General features: G+C 36.7%; 1 protein-coding gene across 1 annotated transcript in view; it reads right to left on the minus strand.

The window, feature by feature from the left end:
* The window catches only part of LOC132116925 (netrin-G2-like), a 72,501-nt gene extending 57,354 nt beyond the window's left edge, over positions 1-15,147 (minus strand). Inside the window, exons 1-2 of the mRNA XM_059525825.1 lie at positions 14,886-15,147; positions 12,669-13,369 (exon numbers count right to left, since the gene is read on the minus strand). Coding sequence (XP_059381808.1) covers positions 12,669-12,890 — 222 coding nt within the window. The 5' untranslated portion in view covers positions 12,891-13,369; positions 14,886-15,147. The remainder of the gene's footprint in view (positions 1-12,668; positions 13,370-14,885) is intronic.
* Between the last annotated feature and the right edge of the window lie 2,631 nt (positions 15,148-17,778).

A 17,778-nucleotide genomic window follows, 5' to 3' on the forward strand; every position in this document is an offset into this window, starting at 1 on the left:
AAAAGAAAAACCATCTGGTTGGGAAAATTTAAGACATTTCAGTTTCTAATCCCAGAGCTACTATTATTTTAAACTTAAAATTGTCTTCTCTATTGTTTCTTTTTCAAAAATGCATCAAAGCATTTGCTGCTGTATCATTACATAATCATCCAAATTGACGTTAAAAAAGTTAACCGCTTAAGTCATTTGTGGATTAATGCTTATTGGAGACGCGAACCGTTTAAAACGCCAACCCTTTAAAGTTTGAGCATATTGTTTGCAAACTGCAATTGATTAGTTAATTAAAAACAAAGTAGTTGATATGCTGTGTTGTTTTTGTTGTTTAGTAGCAGTAAAATGCTTTATTAGCCGTGTCCACTGTATTTTTTGTTGGTTTTCATGAGACCTCCCTTGAAATGACCAGGACCCCCCATTGCCCCCCCAATCAAAATTGTCTGGAGCCGCCACTGGTATGTATATGCTTGTGCTGTTGTTTTTGCATGCTTGTACTGTATGTGAGTACTTGTGTGCAGGTATTAGCATGCTCACATATGTGCATGTGAGTGCTTGTATGCATGCGTGCATGTATATTTTATCTATATTTGTGTGTCGGTCGCCGTGATTTTGCCAAGTAAGACATGTTCCTGGATCAACATCTTCTGATGATCCTGGATCAACATTATTGTCCAAAAATATAGACTTAACCCAATCCCTACCCTTAAACCTAACCCTACCCCTAATTTATTCCTAAAGCCAGTGGGAAATGATTGCTGATTAATAAGGCCTAAAACAGATATTATATATGAGATATAAGTTATATCTCAATTCTGATTGGTTGATTTGAATGTTGTTCCTGGATCAACAAGGATGTTGATGTGTGTCTTAACATACATGTACCCTGCCAGTGTACCATGCAATGTGGTGGCATCTGTGTGTATATGTACTTGGGTGCTTGTGTGCATATATTAGCATGATTGCAAATGTGCATACTTGTGCTTGCATGTATATTTCTTCTATATGTGTTTGCATTTGTGCATGTACTGCCAATGCTTGTGTGTGTGTGTATGTGTGTTTGTGTGTGCATTCATTTGATTGCTTGCATTTTTGTTTTGCATGCCTCAGTGTGTCTGTACAGTATGCTTACATGTATATTTGTATCTGTGTACTTTTATGTTGTAATAACATGCTTGATAATGTGCATACGTGTGCTTTTTATGCATGTATATTTAATCTATATGTGTCTGTTTGGGTGTTTGCATGCTTGTGTGGATTGGGTGTTTGATGTTTGCATGCTTGTTTCCCCATGCCTCTATTGTTTTTGCATACTTGAACTTGCATGTACAGTATGTATGCATTTGCATCTGTGTGTGTGTGTACTTGGGTGCTTGTGTGCATGTATTTGCATGTTAGCAAATATGCATACGTGTGATTGCATGCATAGATGTGTGCTGGCATGTGCACGTGTATCTATGCATGAATGCATGTTTGTGTTTCTGTTGTCAAGACACTTTTAAGGGACAGAGTCTCTTTTTTTAAGAGAATGTTATAACACAGAATCAGCTCTTCTCACCAATGAATTTTTCAAGTGTTCGAAAGTGTGTCTTTTCCATGACCTTGGTCCAATAATGCATGTGGCAAAGATGCAAAACTAGCATGTCTATGCTTTCGCGACAATCCCATCCTCCTGCCCCATATAAACACACACACATACACAGCCAACTGTTCCGGCAGGTGGCCTACATCACTAAGCTCCTAGAGCAATTATCCACGTTGGAATCCCGTCGCGGCGACAACAATCAGCATGGAGCTAGATCCCTGTCACAGTGTCCATATAGCAGCCTGTTAAACCACCCAACTGGGACATTACACCCCCGTTAAATTGGAACTTTACCTAGTGCCATCCGCATCCCATGCAATCAGTTAAAGAACAACATCAGTATCCAGGGCTCCAGACTGTGACCAAATGACCTGACGTTATGCTATGGAAGCTCTCTTTTATTTATTTTTTATTTGATTCCTCAGTATTTGCTAAACATTCTGTAATTTATTAGTCGGTATATAATACAACATGTGGTGTATGCCATGCCTAATCTTATTTGTTTTTGTTAATAAATGTTTTGTAAGCTAGTTTGTCAATTTTATCTGACTGTTTCATTGTTATTGTGCTTTTTAAATAAGAATAACAAAAAAATCCATTGTTTTTAGTCTTAAAAAGTGAAATATGTATAGATGTAAGCAAATCAGCCAATTATCTTTTCTTGTAAAACGTGATAACAACAATTTAGCAAAATTGAAAGCGAAAGCATCCGAAGTCTGCCTTATAACACAGCAAAAGAGGATAAAAAAGGAGGAAAAAGACCAGGTTGAATGTTAACCATTTTGTTTCCATATAACTGTAAACTATGATAAAAGTTCATCAGCATGCTTTGATTAATCCCATGTTGTGGCAAAAAAAATACAATACAAATTTGTGACTAAATCATGTGCTCATGCCAACTGAGAAAGTTAGTCGCAAAAGAGCAACCGTATCGTAAAATTGGTTAATCTATATCTCTCTTTGTCATCTCTGTGGATGTATATACCTTTAGACCCTCTTCCTGTAAGTGTGTGTGTGTGTGTGTGTGTGTGTGTGTGTGTGTGTGTGTGTGTGTGTGTGTGTGTGTGTGTGTGTGTGTGTGTGTGTGTGTGTGTGAGTGAGTTATAGGGGTCTTTAAGAAACTAAGAACACAATGTGAGCTCTATTCGGTTTATGAGAACATCACTAAGAATACACTCTAAGGAATACACTCGGAAATGTACGTCTGTTCCAAAGCTTGGTCTGTTCTCACTGACTTTAGTCAACATAGGCAGCTTCCTTCTAAGACAGCATCCTGACTGAATTGGATCATAGCAGCCCCAGATGGAATCTGCAGACCTTTTTTTTTTGCATTTTCAGTTCCTTTTGGAGATAAAATGTGTTAAATGGAGCTGACTGTACTGCAGTCTTATTGATGGCTGAAAGCATAATCAAAATATTTAATAAACAAATATGAAGGGGTGCAGGATGTGAACTAATAAGGCAGCTAATAAGGAATCTTAGAATGTCTAATTATTGCTTACTATTTAGAACAACCTGCAAGCTGTGAGCACAAATATGATTTCTTAAACTGTTGCCAAGTTAGGCAGCTCACTAGGATTTGTAATAAAGTTTAAATGTGAAGTATGTATTTTTTTATGTTTAAACAGTATACTGTGTGTGTGTGTGTGTGTGTGTGTGTGTGTGTGTGTGTGTGTGTGTGTGTGTGTGTGTGTGTGTGTGTGTGTGTGTGTGTGTGTGTGTGTGTGTGTGTGTGTGTGTGAAAGTATATGCAGTAAATATTTGTATTTTTGTATTTAACTTAAAATGAAGAAATGACGAAGCTATCAGAACTGCTAACAGCGGCGCTCACCTGGTGTTTCGGTACAGGTGTGTGTCATATTTAGGTGTAAATATAGCCAAAGAAAAATTAGCTGCAACCACATTTCATGACAAAATCCAAAACTTAAAAAGGCTGTTCTTTAATAAAAGTTCTGGCACACTGGAAAGCGCTTGCAAATACATTTGTCTTTTCGAAATGAAAAAACTGAGGTCAAAGCTTTGGAAACTTTCTTTATAAGTTTTTCAGGTAAGTATTCTGGGTATTAAGATGAACAGTACTGGTAATCTCATACAACCTACAGTAGCATATATAGATAGATAGATAATATTATATATAGGGATGAATATGTGATATTGCTGTATTTCTGATATTATGCAAAGAAAACTATTTTATGACCTGAGGTTGATCAGCAATTTTGATAGGAATGAAAATTATGATTATTAATACATTTGTTTATTGTACATGTTGTTTTGTACCATGTTGTACTTAAGGCAGAGAGTTTTACCATGGTTAAGAGGTTTCAAACACTACATTGTGTTGCATCTACACATGGTAGAATCACTGTACAGTGAAAATAATTTGCTGTAGAAACTACTGAAATAACAAGTACATTTCACAAAGAAATTTTAAATGGTATTTTCTTGTTTCTCTGTGGATGTATATACCTTTAGACCCTCTTTCTGTAAGTGTGTGTGTGTGTGTGTGTGTGTGTGTGTGTGTGTGTGTGTGTGTGAGTGATTTATAGGGGTCTTTAAGAAACTGAGAACACAATGTGAGCTCTATTCGGTTTATGAGAAAATAATTTGGTGTAGAAACTACTGAAATAACAAGTACATTTCACAAAGAAATTTTAAATGGTATTTTCTTGTTTAAATCTTCTAATTTTTTTTGCAGTTTTTTTTTTACAGTGTAGGGCCCCTTCAGCTGTTTATTTTATTAATCTGTGTTAATTGTGAAACAATGAATACAGAAGTGGTTTATGGAAAATATATAGCATAGAAAACATTTCCATATTTTCTGTATCATGTATTCCAGGAAAGCATGTAATAATGATCTCCTTTATTCTAGATCTCCAGAACTCTTCAAAGTGTTTTCTCGGCTTTCTTGTTTAGTTTGTAGCATGAAACTTTATAGCTGAGTGTTGACATCTGTGAGATCAGGCCGAGACACGCAGAACAACAGATTCATCCTATTAAAGTAGTACTCTAGGCACCAGCTGTCTATTGTCTTTCTCTGTCCATCTCAAGCTCATCTTCGTTCCCTTTGTTTCTGTTCATATCAGCATGCTCTCTTTCTGCAGTATGTATACTGTGCACAGTAAGCACATTTTCTGTGTGCAATATAATACCCAAATGGCTACTTTTACAAAATTGAACAGTACAATACAACAGTAGATGCAGTGCACTCAACTTGACCTTCAATTTCCAGGGATTTAGTACATTATTTAAACGGGAGAAAATAGTTGTTAACTGCATCTTAAAAAAAAAAAAAACAAAGAAGAAAAAAAACACACTTAAGCATGCCTTTAAAGGTCCCGTTTTTCATGCTTTTTTGAAGCTTTGATTGTGTTTACAGTGTGCAATATAACATGTTCATGTTTCGCGTGTAAAAAAAACACAGTATTCTGTAACACTTATCTGTATAGCGCTGTTTTCACTGTCATAAAAACAGGCTGATGACTTCCTTATTCTATAAAGTCCCTCCTTCAGAAATACGTAATGAGTTCTGATTGGGCCAGCGGTTCCTGTGTTGTGATTCGACAACAGCTGAGTGCACGCTGCCCTCCTGGAAACGCGATTGGGCTAGTTTTGAGAAGCAAGTGGGCAGGATTTGTTTGGAAAACATGGCAATCCTGATCTGAACCATAGACAGTAAAAAAACGCACGTGCTGGAGATGTACTTATAATCACAGGAACGTTTTTACTGACGAGATGCGCTTGAAAATCGCATTCGATTTTTTTGCACAGCCCTACCATCTAGTTAACAAAGCTAAACAGCGTTGCCCTTTGTGTAATAAGTTACAGAAAGTGTTACACGCACCAATTTAAATAATAAAATACACTTACCGGTTGTGGTCCATAAACAACGCCTTCTCCAGACAAAGAGGGAACTGCTCCATCTTTCAAGAATAATCTTTGTGCAAATCCGGCATTAAACTGATTGAGATTAAGGAAGCTCACTGTCCTCAGCAAAATGTGCTGCACATAGTTTTACATGTGGATTATAATTTTCGGGAACCGAGTTAAACATAAATTGTAACCATTAATCTCCAAGTACAGCGTCCCTGGGAAGGCCAAACAAAGATGATTGGACTCCGAGATGAAAATAACAGCGTTTCAACGACATGGTGACGAAGAACGGGACCTTTAAAAAGAGTACTTATAATGGTAATGATATAACAATATATGCTTAAGTGTGAACTTAACACTAAACTGCATGTTATTTACAATAAAATCACAATGTACATATTATTAATATATTAATATACATATTAAGAGTGCATTTTTACCTACTTATGGAGGACTGAAGAACACCTTTAAATGTAATTTCATAATTACTTCTATTGTCCTTAGTAATTTAGTAGATTTGAGATGTAATATCAGATAATAGTTAAAATCAAATACTTTGCATGTGCATGTTAGTATGTTAGTCAGCACCTAAGGAAATGTACTTCTTTAAACCAATTCAAAAAGTTCTTTAAAAATATGTATTTAAAATGAACTTTAAATATGTATTTTTAATTTAAAAAAACTTATTCGACATTATAGCAAAGTGCATTTTTTAAAAGTGTAAAACAGAAACAAGCTCTCTTTAAGTACACTTAATATTATATTATCTGCAAGTACAGTTTTTATTTAGGATTTGAATACAAGTACACATTGAATGCAATTAAGAACAGTTATTTTCCACTAAAAGCGTGTTACTGTTTGAAATGGGATATTTATACTGTTTTACTTTCTATGTTTATAAAATAGGCAGTATACAGTATGTTTGGTAAAATAATGTTAGTATTCTATTCTGGCAGAGTCTCATTGTTTTCTATCTTCTGTCATATCTCTTCTCCCTTCTTCCTGTTTCCTCCCCCTTTTTCTTCTTCACTTACCACTTCTCTTTCACTCTCATTTCTATTTATAGCACTGGCTCATTTGTGCCTCTAAATCAGAGAGCACTGTTGTGTAGCATGAGTGTTTTTTACTTTCATACACACGTGTTCACACAGCAACACGTCTTACTGTTTCATGTGCACTGTGGCTGTGTGCTTTAAGAGAGGTGTGTACATGAACAACACATGCTTATTGGGTGTTTGAGTTTGCTCTGATGAACTAAGCTGTGATTCCCCCATCATTAGGGATCTCTGTCTTTCTCTCTCTCTCTCTCGGTTTTTCTTTCCAGACAACATGAGCAAGTAAGAATCAAGCGCTTGAAAACAAATTATGCCACAGGGTCACAAAAATCTGCCAGTGGTGGGTGAACTAAGAAAATTAATTAGCGATAAATATTACTATATTTTGCATTATTGTTATTACAAATACATATTTTTACCTACACTCTTAAAAAACATGTTTTTCAAAAGGGAGTGTATTCACATTGATTTCACAAGAATTTCTTACAAGAACCATTAGTTTTTTCTTAGCATGAAGAACATTTTAATAATTTTAAGAACCGTTTACCACTATAAAGGAACCTTTTGTACAACAACTGAACAGTGAACATTTGCTGAAAATGTATTCCCCCTTAAGCCATCCACGATTTAGATGAGTTTATTTCTTTAGCATCACATCACTTGTTTAGTAATGGATCCTCTGCAGTGAATGGGTGCCGTCAGAATGAGAGTCCAAACAGCTGATAAAAACAACATAATGATCCACAAGTAATCCACTCCCCTTCAGTCCACCAGTTAATGTCTTATGTAGTGAAAAGCTGCGTGTTTGAAACAAATCCATCAAAAAATTTTTTAATTCAAACCATTGCTTTCGACTAAAATAATAATAATAATACAAAAAACTCTATCCATAATATCGCTTTCTCCAGTGAAAAAGTTGTCTAAATCTAGAGAGAAATAAATAAATCAAGCGCCGTTTACAAACTTTCCTAAATTGTTCTAAACAAATATGTGGGTGGACTTTGACGTAAGAGGTCAAAAGAAGATGGACATTTTCACTAAAGGAAATGTTATTATGAATTATGAATTCATAATTTAGCCAGAAGCAATGTTTTAAAGTTTGTTTCTTACAAACACGCAGCGTTTTGGTTCACAAGATGTTATCTGATGGACTGGAGTGGATTATTGTGATGTTTTTATCAGCTATTTGGACTCTCGTTCTGACGGCACCCATTCACCACAGAGCATCCATTAGTGAGCAAGTGATGGAATGCTACATTTCTCCAAATGCAATGAAAAAGCAGACTCATCTACATCTTGGATGGCCTGAGGTGCAGTACATTTTCAGCAAATTTTCCCTTTTGGTTAAATTATACATTTAATGGAAGCATATAATGAACCAATAAAGAAGATTAATTTTCAACAGTGTATGACAGAGGAATTATTTAGCAGTTTTCCTTGCATTATATTACCAAACAGTGCAGGTCTTTGTCTCATTTGCAGCATCATATACTCTACAAAACAAGCCAGATGAGCATCCCTCTCACATAAACGTGAACAGACATGTTCCACATTTTAATCCTGGTGGCTTAATGTGAGAAAATTTGCACATACAGTATGTGTCACCACATAGCATTTAAATGTTTTCCACTGGTAAATGTAATACTTTGGTAAGTGTTTAGAGTCTCGACAGATGTTAGCATGCATTATGTTGCAGTTTTAGTTACCAGCCAACTGAGGAGTAGGTCATTTTTACTCACATATGCAGCTCAGTGAGTGTTAATTTTGGACCCTGGGCAGAAACATGCACAAACTGGGACAGGCACACACACACACACAGACTAGAAAAAGAGCAGCTGCTGTGAGATGCCAGAGATTATTAAATACCACATGAAATAACATTGTTTAACTCATTTTGCTTCCGTAATGTGACATATTTCCAAGTGAAACAGGATATGATGTGGAAAACACTTATTCATTGGGAATTGACTTGATGGCGTTTAGTTTGGCATTATTTGTGTGAGTATGTGTGTGTGTGTGTGTATGTATGTATATATAACCTGTGTGTGTCATTTCATATATAAATACATATATATATGAATGTATGTATGCATGTATATACACACACACACACATTTATTATTTAACATTTTAAGTTTATTATTTACATTACATTTTTGTACAGATTACTGCTGTTTAGGAATAATACTCTTCTTATAGACTTCCTCCTTGTGGTTGTGTGGGCCTGGTTTCTGACTAGAGAATAAGGGCCATTAATGTGTAAATGTGGACAGTCATGTGTTGATTTGTTCATCTAGCTGAAGTCAGAACTTTGTGGAAGTTAAAAACCAGACAATTTTGTATTTTTAGTTTTAATAGACGTTCTATTTTGGACTGGCGATGAAGTTTTGAGCGCTGAAACTTGTATTTCAAAGATGCCGCAATTTTGTAATGCTCTCAGTAATTTTAACCTGGCTGTCGGTTAACAGTACTCGGTTTCCACCCCACTTTTCTCTGTCATCTGTGTTTGTCGTTTTCTTGGAAGGAGAGATACTAGGGAGAATCCCGTCTGTTGTAAAAAGTGCTGACTGTGCCAGGCTGCCCAAACATGTAATGTCTAGAATGGAAAAGGAAAACGTCCGGGCGCACTGTGGATGTCTGCTTGCAGGACCATTAAGGGCCCCATCAATATTAAAGAGCTTGGGATGACCTGAGGAACATTCCAGAGGCAAGTCCATTAGCTGGCACAACAATTCAAGGCTTTGTGTGTGTGTTAGCCTTTTCAGTCTTGGTTTAAATAAGAATCAGTATCTTTGCATGCAACAATATTCAAACAAATCCGTCTAGGAGGATTTAAAGGGATAGTTCAAAAAAAAAAAAAAAGATAATTTTGCAAAAAGGTAATGATTTGCTTAGGATAAACCACAAAAGCAGATCATTTGCATAATGTTCACACTGTTTTTGTTTGTGCATTGAAAGAACAGAAGCAAACACTGGTAAGATAAAAAGGCAACCAAAAAGTACCATAAAAGTAGTGATGCATACAATTTGAGTTAGTGATTTTTATTTTTCTGGGGGGGGGGGGGTAGTTAGATAGAATATTATGACATGTAAAGTTACTTTGATTCTTACCTAAACCAGGACAAATACATTCCCACAGTTGCACAAACAGAATTTAAAAGTATAATTCACCAAAAATCACAATTCTGACATCTTTTACTTACTCATATGCTACTGCAAACTCACATGATTGGAATACGGCACTCAAATTGTATGTATGATTATCTTTTTTGGTGTTTCTTGCTTAATTTTTTAAGCTTGGCACAATTTGTACACATTTACTTTCACTGCATGGAAAATAAAAAATGTTAACATTCTGCAAACCATCTGCTTTTGTGTTTTATGGCAAGTAAATTATAGCAGAATTGTGGCATGCAAAGTTACTCTGAAAATTCAGATTCTTACTTAAACCAGAACTAATACACAAATTCTCAAACATGATTAAAGGAAAAGTTCACCTAAAAATGTTTTGCAGAATGTTCTTTTCCATAGTCATACATATAATCCGAATGCCATTTGTCATGTCAAGTCATGACAGAATTGTGATTTTCGGGTGAACCATCCCTTTAAGTTGTGTTTGTGTAAATGTGTGTGAGAGAGTGAGAGCGAGTGAGAGAAAATGGGTCTCCCTTAGCCTTACATTAAACAGATCGTTAACTGTTAAGTGTGTCAGAGCTGTGTCCATTTACGCCTCCCTTGTGAGACCAATAACCGTATGTGTTTTTTCCTGCATCAGTCCCATCAGCAGCTTCATCATAGTGAAAAGGCACAATCATAGTGAACAAAGTTTATGTGTGTTTGTGCACGACATTGCAGTGTCTGGATAATTTAATCAGGGTTGTATTACCTCTTTTCCCCTGACACTAGTATTTATTTATGCTCTTGTTCTCTTCAGCCTGCACAACCTTTTGCATGTTTTTTCCTTCTGCAAAGTCAAGCATCACTGTTACTGTTGCTCTTACTGGATTTGAAGCATTAAGCTAAAGTATTAAACAGGCGACAAAATAACACAGACTTACTTTGGACCCAAGCCATATCTATATTTATACATATAAATTATTTTAGTATCATTAAAACACTGCTTTAAATTATTTTGTTTAATTTAATTTAACAAATAAATCAATAATAAAAAAAAAAACATAAAAGAATTCTATGAATTTAATTGTAATTTTGTTGCATTTTTTTATATCTACTGTTTGAACTGGTAGATTTAATTCTTTATTATTCTTTAGTTGTTACGTCAATTTAAATTAAATTTTAATAGGAATTCATTCTATTTCAAGCTGTTTTTTGTTTTAGTTAACTATGATAACCCTGCACCAGACACAAAGAAACCACCTAGCTACACCTTAGCAACCATCCACAACATCCTGTCACATTTACAGCCGCACAACATTTGCACAGGCAAGCACCAATCACACTCTCTTTTACTAACAGAACTCATTGACTGATGGAATACCTTTTGATTCTGTATGTTATCCTCACAAATCTCACTTAATAAAACCCATAGTGCACTGCGTGACCTCTTTGTCCTTGAGAATAACCTGCTGACCCTTGCTATAAGCGAAGTGAAATTCGACATCCTCCCGGTCCTCTGTTCCTGTGAGCCTGACTCTGCCAACAAACCCACATGGGTAAAAACAACACCTCGGCCTTCTGCTTTCTACGCCTGCTGACCTCAGCTGCATTTTTTCTGCAGTGGTCGGTGACCTGCACGGCACATCCTGCTCAAATTAACGCTGCTTCAAGACCTCTGCCCCCATAATGGGCTCAATTTGGCTAGTGGTCAAAAAATGAATCAAGGAACAATCTGGAAGCATCTGCCTGAGGTCTGTCCCATCCAGGTACTAATTGACACTTTGTAAATTCTATAAAGTTAGTATATTTCGATAGTCAAGCCTACTTTTGAGCAATAATCATTATATTGTATTAGTTTTATTTTATAAAACAGATGCAAGATGCAAACTCAATGCATCAGATAATGAAATGAACGAATAATCTTAAAGGAATAGTTCACTGGGCGAAGCAATATTATGGATCATGGACTCATATTTTAGCTAGACGCAACGGTTTGGAGTTAAAAACATCTTAATGATAGATTTGTTTCTTACAAACATGCAGCTTTTGGCTTTTCCAAGATGTTAACTGCAGTGGTGTGGATTACTTGTGGATTATAGTGATGTTTTTATCATCTGTTTTGACTCATTCTGATGGCACCCATTCACTGCAGAGGATCCATTGCTTAGCAAGTAATGAAATGCTACATTTTCCAAATATCTTCTCGTGAACAAACAAACAAACACATCTACATCTTGGATGACCTGTGGGTGAGTAAACTGTCAGCAAATTTTAATTTTTGGTGATTTAAACTATTCCTTTAATATGATGAGCTCCCACTTACCAGCTTATAGGCAAATGAGTTACAGCTACTGGGAAACGTTACATCACTTAATTGTATTTGTCTAGCTAATGAGCAGAAAAAAAGGATGCAGGAAGAAACATATTACTGTCAAGTCTGCTGACCATGTGACACATATTTAAACTTCTGGTTGTGAGAAACAGAAATTAGAATGCTGTATATTTTTATCACACCCTACTTCCCTATTTCTCATATTGACTGTCCTGAATAGAATGCAAGATTGGAATTAATATGGCCTCCATCATACAGTAACATGTTGATAAAAACAGGCCAAAGTTGCCCGGATGGATGTACTATTTCGATTTTATGTTTTTGGGGTTAATATTGATTTTAAGACTAATATATTTTACAGAGCCTGTGTTTTGATTTCTCAGAACACCAACGTTCATATGTTTGGGTTGGTGATATTTTTTTATGTTTTTAAGTCTCTTCTGCTCACCAAGGCTGCATTTATTTGTTCAAAAATACAGTAAAAGCTGTAATATTATGAAATATTATTACAATTTCAAATAACTTTTTTCTATTTGAATATATTTTAAAATTTAATTATTTTTCTGTGATGCAAAGCTGAATTTTTAACATCATTACTCCAGTCTTCAGCATCACATGATCATTCAGAAATCATACTAATATGCTGATTTTCTGCTCAACAAACACTTTTATTATTATCAATGTTCAAAAAAGTAGTTATTTCTTCTAGACGACTCACCAGAGTGCAGAATCTCTCCGGTGGGTTGCCGCAGGTGACGCCTAGCGGCTCGACGAGGATGCGCATGTATTCCTTCATGGCCTGGGCTTTGGGTTGGCATGCGTAATGCTCCCACACAGCACCTTCGTCCGTGCTCACGAGAGACTTGCACAAGTCATACTGCCCTCTTGCTCTTGCCAGCACATGCACCAGCAGGTAGAGGAGTCCCACGTGTGCACGCATGGCAGGTGTGTGAATAAAAGGGGATTTCTGAGGGTCCGGAGAAACGGGAAAGGGACCACCGTGGGTTCAGAGGTGGGAAGTGTTAACATGGAACAGCAGCGCCGGTGGTCAGGTTAAAACGTCCCATAACTTTGCCACAGTCATTACTCCAAAAGAAAAAGGTCAGAAATACATAAAAAGAAAATGTGCATAAAAGTGTTTTGTTGTTATGAGGTTGAGGGGAATTCTTGTAAAGCAAGTTTATTGTTTTGTGTATTGACTTCTGTCTTACTTCTTTGTGTCTGGACACTGTCCTGATATGTTGGGTCAAAGGTGCTGATGCTTCTACTTGGACCTACATCCATAGCAGCTGCTGGACTGCATCACTGCAGAGCATATTCATTTCCCGAAGGTCACATGAAGTGGGTTTACTCTTTTCCAAGCTCAGAAATGTCTGCTTGGTGGCATCCTTCACTCTTTAGCAGCTGCTGTCCATGGTCCTGAAAGCAAACACCACACATTTCAGTGTTTAACTTGATGTCAGCCTGTTTTTTTCTAGCGCTGCTTTCTGCTGATGGTCTAAATAGCCAAACCCCCCTTAAACAGACGTTGGATGTCATCCTGTGAATGGCCACCAGTCCGTACAGATGGCTGATCTCGCATACAACAGGAGTCTGGAGTGAGGAACATGCATGGTACATGCACACACACACTTCACAGACAGAAATTATATAAGACAGGACTTCAAATAAGAGAAGCAAAGGAGATGTGCGACAAATCTCATGCACATATTACCATGCAGAGATTGTATGTTAAATATTGCATGGTATAGTTTCCTGAATGAACCACATTTAATTTCCATTGGGAAATGGGAGGAGTGAGGAATGGTCTCACATGTGCAGATACGCGCATAGCGTACATCCATTTCTAAGGTTGCAAATGCAATGCATGCCTGTAAAAATCAGGTAAAAGTAACCATGTGCAAACTCAATCTCAATCTGACTCAATCTGTCTACATAACAGCATTTTTATATCAGATCAGCTATTTTTAGATCAGAAAATATATTTGTATGTCATTTTACAGTAGCCTAAACAAAGCATATTTTCAGCTCTTTACTGCATACACTTCTACTGATATTTTAATGTTTTACAAATAAAATGTGTGAACTGTCTGCAATAGCCTATAATTTATTAGGAAATTGTTGTTTTAAGAATTCCCTGCACAATGCATAACATTTAGGTTTCGTTTAAAAAGTTTTTTGTTATCTTACATAAACATTTAATGTACATTTAATATTTCTTAGGCTTTGAGAGGCCAGTTATGACGAACTTTAAATAATTTAGTAGTTAGCAGGTTGGTAATTGTAACATTATATGAGTTAATGCAGTTTCAAACTATAATATTGTAATATCGTCAACATGGCAACAGCAACTATCAGTTTTAACCTCAAATTTAACTAAATTTACTAACGCCTAAATAGCATTTCCGACATGATTAACTCTGTTTAACCACAATCTGGTAATGTTGAAGGTTAATAGAGAATAGAAAAGTAATTAAAACGGTTTAATATTACATTTTCGTTCTGCCTGACGTAAAAACGTACAAGTTCCACTCGCTGACAGAACATCCTACTCCTCCGTACTGTACTGTAAAACATCTCAAACAAGCATCGATGTTCCTCACACACACCCTGAAGGTAATCCAACATCCGTACTCTCACAAAAACCGTGGATAAAGTTGAAAACTGTGGTAGTTTAGCGTCAGAAAACAGTTTGAAATCGGTCTTCTCTCTGCAGAGCGAACGGAAACGCACGGGGTGTGTCGCACGCGCGTCCCGCCACTAAAGATGAGGAACTGCGATAAAACAACACTCTCGCGTTTAACGGTAAGAGGGCTGATTTTGCCTTTGAACTCGAGCAGAAACTACTTTTTGGCGTTTCAAACATGAATCAAAAGTGAGACGCCTTGACAGGCTTTTTTCATCCGGGTCGCTGAAGTAGTTGAGATGGACTCACCGCGCGCTCGACCTGGGTCCGTGTGGAAACGGCATCGCCTCCCGCAGCGAGGATGCGGTTCTTCCGTGTTTGTTTTTTATCTTTATATCTCTCTTTTTAATGCACACTCCGTCGGTTTGTAAGGGGAGGACGGTGCCCTACTTCTCCAGGAGATGCTGGGTGCAGGGTGCGTGTGTGTGTATGTGTGAAGTATCCAAAAGTGAGAATATGGACTTGTAGTGCGCGTGCTGTCTACTTTACTGGATCAGATTTGCCCTGTGTGTTCAAGGGCAGAAAGCTTCATGGCAAATCTCCCTCCCCTCTCTCTCCCTCTCCCTCCCTCTATCTCTAATCCATTTAACCATCACTCTCAATCACTATCTGCAGGTTTGAGTCAGGCTGGCCCGGCTTCTTGTTCTTGGCTGGATGTAACTGAAGCATCCCACTCTTGAAGCACTTGGGAATCCACATTTTCATGCTCTCCAGACCTCCCTGATCGGGGAAGCCTCTGACGGGTGGCTTTCTTCCTCTTTTATTGAATGGGTTCTCTCAGTTTCCTCAGACTTTCATTCAGAAATGCTGATAGAGCAACTCTCATCAATATTTGCTGTTCAGGGCTCAGGGTTAGTAGGTTACAGCAATAACTTCAAAGGTCCTATAACAGCCAAATGGTTCTTTATGTCTAATGGGTTGCCAAAAAAAAAATGTTTTTAAAGTATTGATCACTTTTACAGTCTGAGAGTTTGAATTTACATTTTCAGTTCTGTTCCACGAAAAGTACACTTTTGAATGCAATGACATATGCCTAAGTGTTTTTTGTTTTTGTATTTATTTTAAAGTTAAATTTAAGTTTAAAGTTTAAACTTTAATTTTTAAATGATAAACGGTATGTATTCTGTTGCATAGAAAAAACTGACAGTTTGGGTTTGTTTGGTAGTTAATGTCATGTACTACACCTGTGGTCTTCTCCCTGTGTGGACTGACTAAAAACCACCAAAACAACAAGCAAAAACAATGACATAATTGAAGTAAGTGCAGCTTTTGAGACACACATACAGACACCTCTGTGTGTCCTAATATGTGAATATATTACGACAGAATTTCCATTAGGGCCAACAGGTCAGTCGTCTATAGTATACTAGAGTTAATGCAAAGACTTAAATTAATGGTTAAAGGAGAATGGGACAGTCAATCTTCAACCCTTCATAGAAGACACAAGGCCAGACTAAGTCAAACCCACAGATAGTGATTTATTGTGATGGTTAAAAAATTGTTTGTTTATTTATTTATTATTATGACGTTCAGTCAAAAATTGCATAAAGATTCTCATTTATGCACAAGGATGTTTGTTTTTATCATTATTCCCATTATTCTCAATGATTCTTATTATATCATAAAAATACTGAAATACTATGCTTTATTATTATTCATATTATTATTATGTATTTTTATTAAATTAGAATAATTTATAAAAAATATATATTTTTATTAAATTGTCATAAATTAAATATATAAATACAAATTATATTATTATTTTGTTTATATGCATTAAGTATTTAAGTGTGTCAGGGCAGTACTTAATGGGTCATGTAAAAAATCTTAATAATCTTAAAATAAGCAAAATTTTTTAATGCAAATTATAATTCCATATTCTTACTTTTGATTTTTTTTGGGAGGAAATTTGATAAAGTATGTGTGAAGTTAAAGAGAGCAGAACAGAGAGAGAGAGAGAGAGAGAGTTGGCGTGATTCTGTGCTCTGGACGGTTTGCGTTGACAGGAGTGTGGATCAGATCGATAGTTTGTCCTTGCTGCGTCTCAACGGAAAGATTTCCACATCTCTCTCTCTCTCTCTCTCTCTCTCTCTCTCTCTCTCTCTCTCCCTCTGTCTCTCTCTCTCTCTCTCTCTCTCTCTCTCTCTCCCTCTCTCTCTCTCTCTCTCTCTTTTGCTCTTGCTCTCTCAGAGCTGACTTTACTTTCCCCCTCTTGACACACACCCAGCCTCTCTGTTACCTCTAAAAAAGCTATTTATAAAAATGTATCTGTACATTAAAAGCCATTAATGGCTCTAAAAGTGAAAGCAATGTGATTTATAAATGATTCCAATTAATCCCCATCTGAATAATTCAACCCGAAGTGCGCAAACAGGATTATCCATCTTCAATTAAACGAGAAAATGGAAACTCCCTTATCCCATCTCTGTCATGACGTCACAGTCTGCCGAACTTTGCTCGGGTTGACCGTCTGTTTGGCACGTCTGCTGGATGAATCAGAGGAAGTGCGTAATCCACTGGCACCTGTCACAATGTTGACATATCATGTCTTAATAAGCCATAGATTAGGGATTGTAATCAGTGAAGCCAGGCAAGGGCTTATGAAACTTCCTAACTCGTGACGTACTTATAGGTCATGAACTGCTTGTGACCTAAAAATGAGAAACTGATCCAATGATGAAGAGCGGCTTGAGATGCGTGGATATGCAATGTCTAATTAAGCAATGTTAATTAAAAAATTTTGGGAAAACACTGCTTTGACATTCTGCATCCCCTTTGTGCTTCACAGGAGGATAAACGCCATGTGCTTCTGGAACGATATCAGGGTGAATAAATGATGACAGGTTTTTTGGATGAACTGTGCCTTTAAAAGTTTGGATGCCTCAAAAAGAGAACGAAAAGAAGGTAATCTGTGTGTGTTGATGGTAGGATGCTTCAGAAGTCATTTACACATGCACCGTTCAGCCTGATGCCGCCTGATTCAGGGCCATACATTTGGCGTCATTCACACGCCCACAACACACTCATCCACTCGACAAAAAAAAACAAGCCAGGCTAATTCATACATTCATGAGTTTAGTGGGAAATGGCACTTTAGTCATGCCGTTGTTCATTTAGATCCAAACATTCACAGTTTTGGCCA

Source organism: Carassius carassius, chromosome 36 (assembly GCF_963082965.1).
Source record: "Carassius carassius chromosome 36, fCarCar2.1, whole genome shotgun sequence".
NCBI lineage: Eukaryota > Metazoa > Chordata > Actinopteri > Cypriniformes > Cyprinidae > Carassius > Carassius carassius.